The sequence below is a fragment of the Apteryx mantelli genome, chromosome 3, assembly GCF_036417845.1.
Source record: "Apteryx mantelli isolate bAptMan1 chromosome 3, bAptMan1.hap1, whole genome shotgun sequence".
Lineage (NCBI taxonomy): Eukaryota > Metazoa > Chordata > Aves > Apterygiformes > Apterygidae > Apteryx > Apteryx mantelli.
In genome coordinates this window covers 58,810,501-58,827,422 of record NC_089980.1, presented here as the reverse complement: position 1 = coordinate 58,827,422, position 16,922 = coordinate 58,810,501, and the positions used below count along the sequence as shown (strand labels likewise).

General features: G+C 37.7%; 1 protein-coding gene across 6 annotated transcripts in view; it reads left to right on the top strand.

Moving 5' to 3' along the window:
• Positions 1–16,922, top strand: part of ARID4B (AT-rich interaction domain 4B) — a 98,972-nt gene that overhangs the window by 52,415 nt on the left and 29,635 nt on the right. For all 6 annotated transcript variants that reach the window (XM_067293476.1, XM_067293472.1, XM_067293473.1 and 3 more), the window contains 6 exons: positions 702–847; positions 7,047–7,119; positions 8,209–8,303; positions 9,461–9,558; positions 10,781–11,048; positions 12,060–12,232. In XM_067293476.1, coding sequence (XP_067149577.1) covers positions 702–847; positions 7,047–7,119; positions 8,209–8,303; positions 9,461–9,558; positions 10,781–11,048; positions 12,060–12,232 — 853 coding nt within the window. The remainder of the gene's footprint in view (positions 1–701; positions 848–7,046; positions 7,120–8,208; positions 8,304–9,460; positions 9,559–10,780; positions 11,049–12,059; positions 12,233–16,922) is intronic.

The following is a 16,922-nucleotide window of genomic DNA, read 5'->3' as shown; positions in this document are numbered from 1 at the left end:
ATACTAAAATATAGGGGTTTTCCTGTAATGTAATATCTTGAAAGTAAAAATTTCTGAAAATCTAGAGGTACTTTTTTAAAATAACAAGTTAAATGCTTTTGTTTTAAATCTAGACATGCCAAGCATGGATCTAGTCATGCAGTGCGCACTAACTTTATAGATTAGTTAGTATTTGGCCTTCTGCATTAGACCTGCATAGAGTAATTCGCATACCCCTAATAGTTCTGAGAAGGTAGGCTTTGTGCACTCTCAACAAACCGGAATTGTGGATTCACTTGAAATTTTATGTGTATGGTCAAGCTCTAAAATGTGCTTGTGCTTATTTCTTTCTCCTTCTCCCCCCAGTTTAATGATGTACATAAACCACAATGTGAATGCCTTGGGATAGGGGTTCTCTTAATTAAATGTTCATAGATGGCCTAATGCAGAAGAAGCTTATTTTTGTCTGTAGACGCTAACATAGTAATAATCCTAATAATAGCTCTGAATATTTGATACACAGTACGGAGAACATCAGGCTTATTTGACTTGGTAAGGCAAATAAGTAAAAGCAACACAGAGATGTTGTTGAAGTTCTTTAAATTTGGGGGTAGAATGGTTAATTAGCAGTCTTCCCCCCCCCCCCCTTTTTTTTTGATTAGAAGATTTGGTCAAACTGATTCTTCCTGCAATGTTAACAAATGCTGGTGGTCTTTTTACAGCTTTTGACCAAGCCCTTGAATTCAGTAAAAACAGAACTGTTCCTAATAACTGGAAAACAGAATTGAAAGAAGACAGCTCCAGCAGTGAAGCTGAAGAGGAGGAAGAAGACGAAAAAGAAAAAGAGGATAACAGCAGTGAAGAAGAGGCAAGTTAGCAAACTGCACAGATGCACAGCTGGTTATAAATTAGCAAGACTAATGTTTAATTAGGTCTCAGTAGGAACATTTTTGTCTCTTAGCTTTTAAAATCTTTGTTGAATAAAGATATTGTATGTTAATGTGAGACTATCAATATGAAAATCTAAGAAATATCTTTGAGTGCACTAAAGCAAAAAATATATACACTCAAAAGGCTGAGTCAGTGGGAACTAATAGAAGATGGGTAAAACTTAATTCAGAGGTAGAGCCCATTTTAAAATCTTATCCATACTCATCCTAATACAGCTGCAGAAGGTGTTGCAGCACCCGCTGGGGACTGAGCAGGGTGCAAAAGGGTAGAGATTGGTGCGTGCTGTCGTATGCATATTTTTGTTACTAAAAGAATAGAAAGAGCCCTTTACTTGTATGTATTTCTGACTGGAACTTGCCTGCTAGCCATTAAAGGACTGAGTGTCTTCTAATCATGAAGATCTGTGTGGCTGGAAAATATATAAGCTGTCCCTAATAAAGGATATACAGTGCTTAAAGCAATTTTGACAGTTTTAAAACAAAGCACTCTTTCTGATATCTTTACAAACTTCAGCAATTGTCTTGCAACTTTATGCAAGTCTAGAGTGGCCATTTCTTGCATGCAGTGTTTCCATATTGGAGGGCAAGGGGATTTTTCATTGATGTAGAACATCAGGTTTGTTATGGAGATACTAATTCATTGTCTGTTATGCCAATCATGACCTAGATGGAGTTTCCAGTGTGTAGGTCACCCTCTGTCCAAATGAACAGTTGGCTACCTTTCTGTGGTGATGGTGGCCACTGGTCAGTGCTTCGTAGTGTGCAGAAGGGTGTTTTCTCCCTTCCTGGTTTATCTTACATCTGCTCTGTTGCATGGTATAACAGTGTTGTTTTATTTTCCCCTTTGTGGCCATGGAGTGAGTTCTGTGCATGCTTAACTCATGCCGCTGTAAATAAATTTAACATCATCTATATGAACGCTTATTTTCTCTTGGCTATGGAGCTGTTACTCCACTATGTACCTGTGACTTACACAGATTCCAGGCCACAGGGAAGTCTTCGGCCTTTTGCATGGGAGCTCCATGTAAGGAAGCAGCTATAAGCTGCTACTGACCTGCATTCTTGACATCCTTGAGAAATAAACCGAACTAGGCTGGCATGGCCCTGCTGTTCTCTCCTCCGTTGTCACCCTGTCCTCCTTCCCCTTCTCCCCCACCCTTTCCCACTCCCGAATGGCCATGCCAGGCCTATGGCTATAGGACCCCCTTGTAAAGTAGAACTTGCAGGTAGCTTGCACTGTGGGTTTCTTTCTTTTTTTTTTTTTTTCACTCCCTGCTTTCAGCTGCAGAAAGTGGAGTTTACTGGTTTTGTAGTGGCAAAAAGGGAAAGGTGAGAAACTTTGAAACCTTTACGTAATTACCAAGAAGTCTGAGTTGTTGCGCCTCTCTCTTACCCTGCTCTAGTGAAGAATTGTTTCATCACATGCTTTCTCTCTGCCTGTCGTGATGTAAAGAAGCAGAAGAGCTTTCAATCAAGGCATGAGCCCATGCACTCCTCTTCCACCCTTTTTTCTTTTGTACTGGAAGTATGGAGTGCTACCTCATACTTGGTTTTCTAATTATCTGTTCTTTCCTCCCAGCCTCCTGTCTGGAAAAAACAAAGACAAGAGGAAAGAAGAAAATTAGTGGAAAGAACTTTATTTCACAGCTGGCTATGAGGCTGGAAGAGGGGCTTTTGAATCTTTTACTTCCTTTGTACCTTCTGGTGGTACTCAGATTCTGTCTGTCCATGATCACCTTTTCTCTCACTAGGGTTTGAGAGCTCTTTCTCTAATTTGTAATGCGACTGACCGTAATGCAGTTGACTAAAACTCCTTTCCATAGTGGAACTCTAAAAGAGAAGCTGAACTGGTTTGGGCCTTAAATGGTTGTTACGATCTTTCTCTGAACCCATCTTCCCTGGAGGCTGTTGTTTGCTGGCATTCGAGAAGATAGTGTGCCATCTTTTATTCATTTGTTTCTGTATTTATTTTAAGGTTTGGGAGGCTGCGCAGGTGTGAGGTAACAACTTTGCCACCTCTCTGTGCTCATGTTTTTTGTTTTTTGTTTTTTTTTCCTGTCCTTTAAGCTCACAGGACCTTAACCAGCTCTGATCAAAAGCTGCAGAGCCAAGTTTGCAAGCAGCTATGCTCTGTTCAATATTTTGGAAGCAAGGGATATTTCCTTTGGCTCAACACAGCTCTTGAACTTCTAGAGCAGGTCATGTCCAGCCATGGGCATGATGAGTATGGGTAGGTTTGTACCTATGTAGATTGACGTACAGTCTTTATATAGTGGTCATTCCCTCACTAGTTCTCCTAGGTGAAAAACTTACAGCCTTCAGCGATAGGGTTTGCAAATATTTGGCCTTGTACCCTTTGTCTTTGGAGAGGAAGTTTCAGCACCTTTTCTCTCTAGCTTCTCCCAGGTGCCTGTGATGTTGTTTGAGCTACTGTATTCCTGTGTGCTAGACATGAAGATCTCATCTCAGTCAAATCTTTTGGGATTTACTGTGATGTCTCTTGTGATACTTGCCCCTCCAGTGTCTAATGTTCTGTCACCTGCTGAGCCAGGAGGCTTTTTAAACGGAGGCAAAAATCATCTTTTTATTTAACATTTTCTGAGTGATCAACATAATGTGTGCCTTCGCTCCCCTCACTTTCTTTGGTGAGCATTCTGCTCCTGCCATGGCCTTTCCTTTTTAGTAGATTGTGTCTATAACCTCTTGGCTATCAGGCAACATCTCTTAAACAGGACCTGTAGGCCTGTTCTAGGGACCTCATTATCCACCTGCAGACTGTTCTAGCTCTTTCCGGGATATGAACGGTTCTCACTGGTTGCCATAAGGCCATCCGTGGGGCCCTAGTCCCTGTGAATCAGGACAAAAAGTGAACAGCTCTTACATGCATCACCTCAGGTTTCATATATAGATGCTCTCACAGACATTGATGTGTAAATCCTCTATAATTCTCTTCTCAGAAGGGGGTCTGCCTTTCCTATTTTTTCAAATGGAAGATAATAGAAAGCAGCTTCTCTCCTCTCTTTCCCATACTAAATCTGATGATTGCCAAACATAGAAAGATAGACAAAGACCTTTTTTTTTTTTTTTTTTTTTTTTTTAAGTGCTGGGTTATAATACTGTGTGAATTTTCATGGCATATTGCTTATTTTCTAGGTTTCGTTATCAGGCAGATTTGCTCATTTCTTTTGTGGCATGGACAGCTATATTAGTGGCTTCAGAGTGACCTTACTAGCATTGTGGTTGTTTAACTTAGAAATAAGCCAAGACGGCAGAGTATGACATGCTTCCTTCAGACCATCACCTAGGAAACCTTGTCATCTAACTGCCCTGATTATTTAGGAGATTCCTTAAGGAACTGGGGATTATTAACAGATGTTATCGTAGTGTAGCCTGCACTGAGTTTGCAGAGATTCTGAGAAAGCAAAAATGCTTTTCAGTGGCACACAGGGTCTTAAAATTTGTGTTTAGTGCAGTTTCTTAGAAAGTCAATGTGGTTTCTGTTGGGAAAATTAATAAGGAGCATCCAGTTGCCATTCTGACACCTCTGTGGGTCATCACATTTGAGATTCTTATAGCCTACTCTTCAGGCATTGCATCCTTGAGTGAGCAAAGAGCAGCAATCCAGTCTCTTCATTACCTTTATTTTAGTCTCCCATATTTTTAAAAAACATATGTTGCTTCTTATACTTTGGATTTCCTGAGATTCAGCTGAATGCTGTCTTTCCCATCCCCTAAATGCTGTGTTGGGACTACTTTATTATGGCAAGTGTTCTCTTGTTTGTGAGCAACGTGAAAAACTTGAGTTAGGTGTTCTTTAGCTGTCCACCATGATCCAGGGTATGCTTGGAAGAGTCCTTTCCAACTACCTGTCGTGAAATATTAGGAGAAACAGGTTTTCTTAAATTCTGGACTTTTGCACTATGTATAGCAAAATCCTCCTCTTTTCCAGCATGACAGTGAAATATCTTTGTCTGTTAATTAAATTCTTCTGTATATGTGTCATTCTAGTCAAGCCATTTGGTGTGTGTGGCCTTATTCAAATTTTACGACAAGCTGAATTCTCTGCTTACTAGCAGTGTTTACTTTACTACCTTTGCCTGTTAAATGTGAAGTTTCTAAACCAGGCATTTGTCTGTACTATATGCCGTGCTGCAGCAACACTCCTCAATACCAGTGAAGGATACTGTTTGTTTGTTTTCCTTCCTCCTCCATGATGAGGATGTATTCAGTACAGAGGACTGCAGTTCTCTCCTCATTCTTCCCTGCTGAAGTAGGTTGCTCTGTTTTGCTGCAGCTGTACTAGGTATCAGATAGATGCTCATCGTTTAATGCCCCTCACAGAGACCTTCCTCTTGCATTGCCTTTGCAATGGCTCTGACTGTGGAGTATTTTCATTGTATTTCTCTTATTAATTACAGCTAAATGAGAATTGCTTTAGCATATTGTAAATACTTGTTCTTGATCTTTGTCTGCTTGCTCTGATGTGTCATCTAAGTGCATTTAGTGGAGGAAGTCTAGACTAAGAAAAAACTACTTACTGGTAATAGTTATAGCCTCCCTTCCTTGATCTTATTTTCAGCCATCTTTGTCTTCGTTAAGCAGAATCACAGAATGGTTGAGGTTGGAAGGGACCTCTGGAGATCATCTAGTCCAACACCCCTGCTCAAGCAGGGTCACCTAGAGCACACTGCACAGGATCATGTCCAGGCGTGTTTTGAATATCTCCAGAGAAGGAGACTCCACCACCTCTCTGGGCAACCTGTTCCAGTGCTCTGTCACCCTCACAGTGAAGAAGTTTTTCCTCATGTTCAGATGGAACTGTCTGTGTTTCAGTTTGTGCCCGTTGCCTCACGTCCTGTCACTGGGCACCACTGAAAAGAGTCTGGCTCCATCCTCTCGACACCTTCCCTTAAGCAGTTTCAACAGATAATGTTGTTGGGGTTTTTTGTTTTTTTTTTCCTGTTTAATATATTCTATTTATTTAATATATTCTATAAAATATTTCTACTGATTTTTTTTTTTTTTTTTTTTTTCCAACTGTCTTGGTATAACTTTGATGGCAATACGTTGTCTCCTTGCTTCTGGGTAGGTCAAACTTTAATGTTTAGTGTAAGGAGACTGTCATAGGGATGGAAAAGATAAGCACAGTGTGAAGATGCACCAAAGAAAGTGTTTCCTTTAAATTTACTGAGCAACTTTTATATTTTTAGAAACTTTATAGGTAGTTGGTATTAAAACAGCATGCAGAAAATTAATCAAGCTGTAGTCAGCATATTGTTTTGAAATAGCTTAGTCACTGGAATTTTTAGAAATTCTGATTATACTGGAAATAAAATGATGATAGTATCAAAATTATAGTATTAATTGCTACTGGTTGTGGCAAGTGACATTTCCTAAAGAAAATTCTAAGGTATTATAAAATAACCATAGTGTTTTGCCATGAAACTCCACTGTTTATTATTCTAAGTAAATCTGATACAAAGGCTAATTACTGTAATGAGCTGAACATACAAAATATCTGTTGTTATTTCAGTTCTGGGTTTGATCCTGCTCGTCTGGCATTCAGCTGATACCTCAAGGCAGTTTGCATGCAGTGTCAGGCTGTGGTTTGTCAGTACTGTGGATTTAGAACTCCTACAAAAAAAAGTGCAAGCACAATTTTGTCTCCCACTTCATCCCTGAAAGTGACATAGTGCATGCAGGCGTTAAGGAATTGCTTAATTACAGGAGAATTAGATTTGAGATCTGATATAATCTCTTGACCATTAAAACAGATGTCTCCTAGACTACTTTCTGCCTAAATAGATAAAATTGAGAATGCGTCTTGATTTATGACATTCCTTATGACACTTCAGTGATCTGCTGAAAATCCAATTCAGACATGTCTTTACATTTGTTGTTTTATATATTAAGAAAGACTTTTTATGGCTTTTAAAACTTACTTCCATGCGGCATAACACCGAGACTATGTGTCTTAGTATAACATCCTATCGCTGTCTACAGTAAAACAAACTTCAACATTTGAACCTAAATGAATCACTGCAGTGCTTTGCTTAATGAAACTGTATAACTCATAATGGTAGCTGATACTTTTCTTGTGTACATTATTTAAAACAGGAGGAAATAGAGCCTTTTCCAGAAGAAAGAGAGAGCTTTCTTCAGCAATTATACAAGTTTATGGAAGACAGAGGTAGGTATTGTGATCTTTGACTTGCGGTAGTTGAAGATAAATGCATTACACAATGATACTTTAAGATCCGAGTCTGTAAATTATTAGTGCTTTGCAGTTCATTTTTGGAAACAGTGAGGTGGTATTCTTTACTTATGGCTTCCCTGTTATTTAGAAGATGACAGTCTGTCACTTGTCTCCCCTCCCCCCCCCCATTCCCAGGCAGTATTTAGTGCAGATAAAATAGTCATTTATTCCTGATTTCAGAAATAAATGGATAGTACCTTGTATATCCTACCATATTTTCTACTGTATACTTGTAATTGTATAATCAAGTATTCATTATCCTCAATCACATTAATGTATATACTCAATAACTTTAATAAGCTACCTAAAGAAATGCTTTTTAGGATCATGTAAAATGCATTTATTTCACACTAGTTTTATTTTGTGAATCCTAATGACTTAAATGCTTGCATCTTATCCATAAGGTAGGTTGAAATGTTTTTAAAAACAATTGCCATTTAATACAGTAAATCTCTACCAAGTTTTTATACATTGCAAGAAAAGTACAATTTTTTTGGAGGCATGGTGAGGTATTGCTATGAAATTAGTACCTTAGTAACATGTGAAGTTGAGTTGAGGAACTCTGCTTTGCTTACAAGAGATGATAATGTGGTAGCTACTGCTAGCACACCAGCATAGGGAAGTTGCAGCTCTTTGAAGCATTATGGGATTTGTTCCTTGGGATATGTTTTTTTGATTGTAGTGAAAGGACTACACTGGTGCTATTATGTGTAGTAGTTCTATTGGCTAAAATAAAATTATGTATAATATGTGGCTAGAAAAGCTGAATCATTTGTGCATATTCAGTAATACAAGGAAGAATGCATACATACAAATTAAATTACATTACTGAACTGTAGGGAAAAGGAGGTAATAAGGCTGTTTGTTTCCTTTTATGGAGAGAAAAAAGTAGCAGAGGCATGAGGTGATCAGTGGATGGAGTTTACAATACTATATTTAATAGTGTAGAATATTATATGATGTGGATTTTATGTTATTCTGAAAAAGATTTCAAAATATTTCAATAACTGTCTTTGTTCACAGGGACTCCTATTAATAAACGACCTGTACTAGGATACAGAAATTTGAATCTCTTCAAATTATTTAGACTTGTACACAAGCTTGGAGGATTTGATAATGTAAGTATTAGTATGGAAAGTATTCCAGATCCACAGAATCTGAGGATGCTGTTTCTTTTGGTTTAAGTAATGATAAACAAGACTTGTACAGGAGCATTAGACATCTTAAAATTTAATCTTACAGCTGCCTAAGACTCCTTGTCACTCTTAAAAAACCCAAAAAACAAACAAAAAAACCAAACCCCATGTATTTTAACAGGAACCAGAAACTAGTTATAATCTAAAGAAATTGTGTACACATCTACTCAGTGTGCTTAATTATTGCTGCATAAGATCAGCCAGCATTTTTGTTTTTGAGATTTCAACAAACATCTGTCTGATAAAGCTTTTCTCTCAGACAGTGAGAAAACTCACTACTTAGACTACTTACCTTTGAGATTTTATTAACTTAAGGTTTCTGTGAGGACCTTAATTCCTATCTGTTCTGGGCAGTACATAGAGGAGTGTGCTGATGGGGATTAGTGGAATTGTTCTTGGAGCAGTAATTGAAATATTTGGAATTCTTGGCCAAGCAGATTCCATTTACTGCTTTGGACTTCTTCCCATAAAGTCAGCCTGTCAGTTGAGAAATACACTTGTGTAGTGTCATCTTCCTGATATACAGGAGAGGATCTTGTACTTGGGTATTGCAGCACATCTGCTTTACCTTCACAGGTAGTTAGAAATGAGCATATCATACTGCCTACAAAACTTTGACACCAAGAAGCATAGTAAAGATGTAAGGGAAGAACAGTGTTCGCTGTATCTGGTGCAGTACTGCCAGGCCTGAGAGTTGGTAATGCTTTGAGTCAATTTTTTCTTTAAAATTAAATTAAAATTTCAGCTCTGGTAATTAAAGATTATTTTAAACATAAAACTAAAATGATGTACTGATTTTTCTGTTCTTTGTATTTTATTTGCTTTGTTTTATTACCACGTGGAGAGGAAGGCCTGCTGTGGCTTACTGAAATACAAAAATGCTAACTTGCTTAAAAATAGTTACAGTGGACTGCAATTTGCATTACAGCGAAATACTGTGTGATAAATAGTAATCTTATAGATCAGAGGAAATGAATTATAATTATTTTCCAAAGTTATAGATGTTGTTGTTTTAGTTTTTTGTGCATCAGTGCGTTAACTTGGCAAACATGCTGTAATTTTTTTTTTTTCTGTAATAGATTGAAAGTGGAGCAGTGTGGAAGCAAGTTTATCAAGATCTTGGAATCCCTGTGTTGAATTCAGCTGCAGGGTACAATGTTAAATGTGCATACAAAAAGTAAGTAAAAAAGCTGTGAAACTAGTGCTAAAACAGCCCTAGTTTCACTAGTTCAGTTCACTAGATTTGATTTTTGTGGTGATCGCAATATACATAAAATCCATACTTTTTGGTAAAATATAATTTTTGTAAACTTTAAGCATATCGTTCATGTCTTGTTTCTATTAGTGTGTTCTTTCAAGAAAGAAACTTGGTAGTCACTGTAAGAGATTTGGTATCTTTGGGTAGTATTACTTGTTCTAGCTTCTTTAAAATATCTATGCATTTTGTGTATTTTTGCTCTCCTTTTTATTGAGAAAGAAAAGGGGAAAGAAGTGCAAAGTATGAGCACCTAGCAATAAAATGAAGTATATAACCTTTTATTAGCTGTTTGGTAGAGGCAGGCATCAAATGCTGGTCCACAAAGTCCAGAAATAAAAAGAAAAAAAAAAATCCAGCATTTTGTTTTAATTCCTGTTTTCCTTTGTTAAATATTTAGGCTTGGTGTTAATGATGTTTTGAAAGCTTTCAGAAATCAAATATGAATTGAAAGCTTTCCTGATGTTCTATTTTATTCATTGCCAGAATGATTTGATTTGTCAGTCTCTGTCGTACAAGTATATTATCACTAGAGTAGAGGACAGAGGATTATGCCATTCTCACTTCAACCAAGCAAGAAGTGCTCTATACTGTAAAGTCACTTTATATTACAGATTGATGTATTTCAAGTTTACTGGATCTGTTGAGTATTATTGATTTTGAAATTGTTGGTTGGCTAATTTCAAGGCAAACCACCATCGTTTATTATGATTTCTGACTGAAGTAAGTTATAAAAGCACTGTAACATGAATCCTGTGTCAAAACTAATAATAATATAAAAATCTAATAGTCTGCTTTTTTAGGAAGCTCGGAAAAATGCCAGTTGTAATTACAAAATCATTTTTAAGTTGATTTGATAGTTTATTCAGAGTTAGAGGCACTTAAGATTTATTTAATCATTGGCCACATACATTGAATTTTATTTTTCTTGTGCTTTTTTCTTTTATAAATTTTTTCATTTCTTTCCCCTAGTTTTCTTGAAAAATCTTTTGCTTTTTTTTGCATTTCTGTAATACTACTTAATAATAAAAGGGATTTTTTCATATCTTAATACATAAAAATAAAAGCAAAACAACTCATAAATAGTGAAGTCTTTCTGTTAAAGTCAAAATTATTTCACAGAATGCAATTTTTCTTCTTTCAGATATCTCTATGGCTTTGAAGAATATTGTACATCAGCTAATATTGAATTTCAGATGGCATTGCCAGAGAAAGTGACAAGCAAACCTTGTAAAGACTGTGAAAAAGAAAAGGAAGTGAAGATGCATGAAGATCCAGAGCAGGATGTAAAAGAAATAAAAGCGGATAAGGAGGAGTGCAAGCAGGAAGAAGTAGCGATAGTACAAGAAGAAGAAAAAAAGCTATCTGAGAATGATAACGAATGTAAAGAAAATGATAAGGCCACCATTCTGGTAAAATATTTTAATGTTCATTTTATATCCCTTTGATAAATCCAGGTAGTGTGTTGATAATCCTGACACTGTGTTGAGATTGAAATCTCTGTAGTGGTTTTAAAACAGCTCAAAACCTGCTGTAATACTAATTTAGAACAACACATTTGAGCTAGATTTTCCTCTAGGTGCCTGTTTTAGAGGATCATGATGTCCAAATGTCTGACTTGTGAGGAAGCAGCTGCAATGTTCCACCTGCTTGGGGGCTCCTAGGTCAAATGGAGACCAATTAGTGTGCTGCTTTATTCTGATCTGGGTAATGCATGCTCACAGCTACCTACAGTGCTGATGCTTTTATTTTGCATTTGGCCTTACTTTTAAGCCCTTGTAAATCTTGCTTTTACTTCTCCACTCCTGCTGAAACCAGTGAGGTTCCACACAGATCTGGGTCATATGCTGTAGACAGTGGACTAACATAGCTCATAGTAATCCAGAGAGGCAAATGGTTATATCTTTGCCCAAACCACTGAGTCAACACTGGATTTTGAAATCTCAGCCGGTAAGCCAAAATGCAGTGCTGTGCAGGCTTAGCAGTTTGGTCTAGAAGCAGCTGTTCATGTCAGCATGCAACACTGCTGTAGTGCCTCCATGTGGAAGAGGCAACCAGCCCTGGTCTATCCGCTGGTACTAACTCTGGGATGAATAACGGCTGGGCCAGTGCTGCATCCTCGGTGCAGATGTGCCCTGTGAAGTGTTCATTTTAGGGATTGGTTTGCAGGTTGGGTCTGAGAGCTGCATGCCTATATCATTGTGGCAAAACTATCTAGGAGAGTGGCTGAGGCTTTGTTTGAAGTCTGTTATGTTTAGGTTGAGATCTTCAGAAGAAAAACAGTAAGGGGGAGGGGCTGTCATTTTAGAAAGAGCCTTAAATTTTTCGTTTTTGCTGATAATAAGTTCAGTGTGTTTTGTCTGCCTTTTCTTAAATCCTTTTTATTTAATCTAGTAAGTTAAAAGAATGTCTTCTTATCCTAGGGAAACAAAAAAAATTTGCCAGACTCTGTGTATACTCAACCTGAACAAGAAAAGGACTTAAATGTAATCAAAACCGAAGATGAAACCAAACTGGAAGATAAGGAGGAGGAAAAGGTTAAAGAAATGGAAAATCCTAGTAGAAATGCAGAGGCTGAAGAAAAAGAAAAATCGGGGTAAGATACTGTTTATAATCAGTTAAGGCATCTGATGTGTGTTTATTAAGTTTTACTCTCTTGTAATTTGAACTTTAATTCATCACAGGGATGTTTGATTTGGACTTGTATCTTCCGGAGACCTATGTGTATTCTTAACTTTGTATCTCATGGAAGTCCCATTGAAGTTAGTAGGCCTAATTCAAACAAACAAACAACAAAAAACAACCTCAAACCTTAGGCTTGGACCCTGTAAAAACCTAAATATTTATAAGCTGTATGAGCAAGAGAAAGTATAAAGCGGAGGTGACTTCATCTAGTTTAAGGGGGGGAGAGGTGGGGATACAGCCATTACTACTAGTCTGTCTACTTAATTTTGCTACAAGTGTATCCCAAACTTGTGGTTTCCAGCTATTGCTGTGGGACAGGGATGTGCTACAGACAACATGGGAAGGGACAGAAACAGTAACAGCTTCTGGTAACAGCTTTGCCATTGAGTGAGAGTGATGTTGACAGCAGAGTCCTGTGCAGTCTTTAAATAGGAGGCTTTAGAAAAAGGAGATTGAGGTAATAGGGATGCTCAGGGCCATGTAGTCAATGGATGAAGACTGTGCGAGTGATCCCTTAATCTCATTTATGAAATGAGCAGGTTTTCGTGTTTCAGCACAAAAAAAGTAAACTTGTGTCAGTTTTGGCAGACAGAAAAAATGCAAAGCTTAAAAAGGAATTGATAATTTTCACCAACTGCCAACACATTAACAACTTATGTTCTTATAATTAGGAGACTTGTGCAGTATGATTTCAAGTGAGTAAATGAACAAGAACACAAAAATGACCAGTATGGGTCAGATCAAAGGTCTGTCTTAACCAGTGTCTTGTCTCCAAAGGAAGACAGTAGCAGATACTTACCAGAGAGGCTATTACAAGAGGGAAAGCAGATAGCGATACTTCCTTATACTTTCACAGCAGTCTATGTGTTGGGGATTTCCTTTTGTATTTAATACCAGCTGTTGCATGACCACTAATTCCCTTGTCCATTGCACTGATCTTTGCCACTTAGATCAGTGGTTTTAATCTTATATCTAAATATCATTAACTTTTATTGCTTTTTCTGTCCTAATAAAAAAAACCCAAACCTGTAACCAAATGTCTTAGTTCAATATATTGATTTCTGCATTCATTTATAATAATAAAATTAACAACAAAAGAAAGTTAAGGGTTTTGATTTCAATATAATAGATTCTGCAAGGGTCCTTCTGTAAATGTTTGTCTTCCTATAAATTTCCAGTGAGCTCCAGCTGGGAACTTCTGTAACTCAGAAATGTAGAATACAGGAAAAATTGGGTTTATTTGAACTCAATAGAAGAACTTTTTTTCCTGTATATGTGTTCTCACTTGTATCCTTTGTGAATATTTCTTATTTGAAATAGTTGCCAAAATTTGTTACTTATGCCATTTTTTAAGATTAGCTAGGTGATTTGTACTATAAAAAGTTTGCTGAACTTTCAAAACTATTAAAGACTAGTTTTATAGTGATACATCCAAAACATCAAGTTTAAGGAGGTGGAAATCTTTGTGCTGCTTAGAAAATAGCAGTTTTCTAATTATTGTATATTTATATATGTCTACACTAGTGATGTTATTTTCTGTGTCTATTTATGTACTTGGAAAGTAGGGCAGCTTAAAACTTGCCATGCTATAACAGAAAAAGATATTTAAAATTATAAGCTTCATTTGCTTTTCAGTAGTCATCTATTGTGTGTGCTATGGGTGTGTGTGTGGTGGGTGGTGTGTGTGTGTCTTTTTTTGGGGGGGGGGGTTCTTGTTTTCTTGTTTTGTTTTTTAATCCTGATTCATATCTATTTAGGTTATGTATGACATTACAATACTTTGGGTTTTCTTATATTTTCACCTTTATAAAAACAAAAACTTCAGGAAAAATTATTTGCTTTCCTTTAAGTTTTCCCAAATTCATCTGATTGTATTTCAGTAAATTCTTTTCTCTCTCCTTCTCTTTACTCACCCAGTAAAATTGCTTCTAACTAGTATTTTGGTATAGTGATTCATGAAAGATTATAACATATTGCTTTAGATAGAAAGGAAAGCATAGTTCTAAAAGCAGATTTAGATGTTCTTCTTGTTGTGGTCATTGTTGGGGATATGCTTTCAATAAATAATTTTAACCTATAAAAATGAAAGACTTTTGTAATAACTAACAGTCTCTCAGCATTTCTAAGCGATGATGCTGCATCATATTAGCATGATTTCTTCTGCTGTTTTTCCTAGAGATTGATAGAAGTGTATTTTGTACTTCCTATGCTTCAAGAGTTAAAAAAAAAAAAAAAAAAAAAACTAGAAAAAGAGAAAACCTGTATGGTTTTGCACAAGCTGGGGGAGTAAGATGCTGACATCCTAAATACTAAACCATGTTTATAGCATTTATACCCTAGAAGGATTTTATGAGCCTGCTATGCTAGTGGGGTGTTGCACTAGATAGACTTATGGTAGTGTGTGGGATTTTTTCTTTTTTCTTTTCTTTCCATTGTACAGAATAGAAATGGCAAAGGATATACAAAAGGGAAAAATGCTGAGCCCTTTGAACTAAAATAAAAAGTGAAAAATGCTGTTTTCTATTTTTAAAGTGGAAACCTAATCACTAAAAAAGAAAAGGTGATCAAAATAGTTCACTTAGACTGAATTTTTGTGCATGTATTTACAATGTATTTCAGAACTCTTTTAAACATATGGACTGTCTTTCACAATGCTAATCAAACTGCCAAACAAAAATAGTCTAGTATTATACTCAAATCTTCTAAGGCAAAATTGTAGAGTTTGCTATTTGAATTTGTATCTGTTGGAGTTTCTTCATGCAACTTCTGTGTGTGCAGGCACAGGGAGCCAAGAGGACAGGAAACCACCTGGGTTTCTTCTTGCTGAATTTCTTTTGAATGTTCTGGATCTAATTCCCAGCTTGCAGATCTTGAAGTTCTGCAGGAGGCCAGGATTGTGGGTTTTTTTTTTTGTTGTTTTTTTTGTTTGTTTTCTTCTGGAGGTTTTGTTTCCTTGTGCAATCTGATGTGTGTCAACCCTTTCAGATAGCACATCACTACAGCTTTATTCCTATGATCCCTTCTGCACAGTATTTAACAATGTGATGAAGAGGGAGAAGAGGCTGAATATGATTCTCTCTCTTCCTTGTCCAGAGTATGTTTCTTACCTAATTGTATATCTGTGAATAGATATGCAAGCATTGAGAATAGAGCTGCAAAGGCAGCTTATCCCTTATTTCTTATTTTTCTGTGGCTAGTGGAAGATGCATGTGCTATGTGCTGTTTGGTGCACTTTCTAGTCAGAAAAATAGTGAGAAAGGGCCATTTTTACTGGCCAGCTGCTTATTTGGAGGGCTTTAAGAGACATCTTTTTATAATGTATTCCTTTAATAAATTCTTTTTATAATATAATACATTATTTTCCCATTGGTCTGTTTCATAGAATCACAGAATCGCTGAGGTTGGAAGGGACCTCTGGAGATCATCTAGTCCAACACCCCTGCTCAAGCAGGGTCACCTAGAGCACATTGCACAGGATCACGTCCAGGCGTGTTTTGAATATCTCCAGAGAAGGAGACTCCACCACCTCTCTGGGCAACCTGTTCCAGTGCTCTGTCACCCTCACAGTGAAGAAGTTTTTCCTCATGTTCAGATGGAACTGCCTGTGTTTCAGTTTGTGCCTGTTGCCTCGCGTCCTGTCACTGGGCACCACTGAAGAGTCTGGCTCCATCCTCTTGACACCCTCCCTTTTAGATATTTGTATACATTGACAAGATCCCCCCTCAGTCTTCTCTCCTCCAGGCTAAACAGGCCCAGCTCTCTCAGCCTTTCCTCATAGGAGAGAGGCTCCAGTCCCTTCATCATCTTGGTAGCCCTTCGCAGGACTCCCTCCAGTAGTGCCATGTCTCTCTTGTACTGGGGAGCCCAGAACTGGACACAGTACTCCAGATGTGGCCTCACCAGGGCTGAGTAGAGGGGGAGGATCACCTCCCTCGACCTGCTGGCAACACTCTGCCTAATGCACCCCAGGATACCATTGGCTTTCTTGGCCCCAAGGGCACATTGCTGCCTCATGCTTAACTTGGTGTCCACCAGCACTCCCAGGTCCTTCTCCGCAGAGCTGCTTTCCAGCAGGTCAGTCCCCAGCCTGTACTGGTGCATGGGGTTATTCCTCCCTAGGTGCAGGACCCTGCACTTGCCTCTGCTGAACTTCATGAGGTTCCTCTCTGCCCACCTCTCCAGCCTGTCCAGGTCTCTCTGAATGGCAGCACAGCCCTCTGGGGTATCCACCACTCCTCCCAGCTTTGTATCATCAGCAAACTTGCTGAGGGGGGCACTTTCTCCCTGTTCAGGGAGATGTTTACAAAAATGGCTTTGGAAGCTTGTCCTTTTCCCTGTAATACACTCTTTCTTAACCAATGAATAAATAAGGTTTACAAAGGGCTATGAAGTCCTCCTTATTCTGAAGTTCCTAGTAAATTTACACCTTGAAAGTAATGTTCTTCAAATGTAGCATTGCACAGTTGATGCAGTCTTCCTCTGTAGCGTTTGTCATTAACTATTGTTGTAAGTATTCAAAGACTTGAGTCAAAAACAACATATTTAAAACTAACAGAGGTGCTTTTCTATACAGTGAGCAGCTTAGGTAGCTGAATATGTTC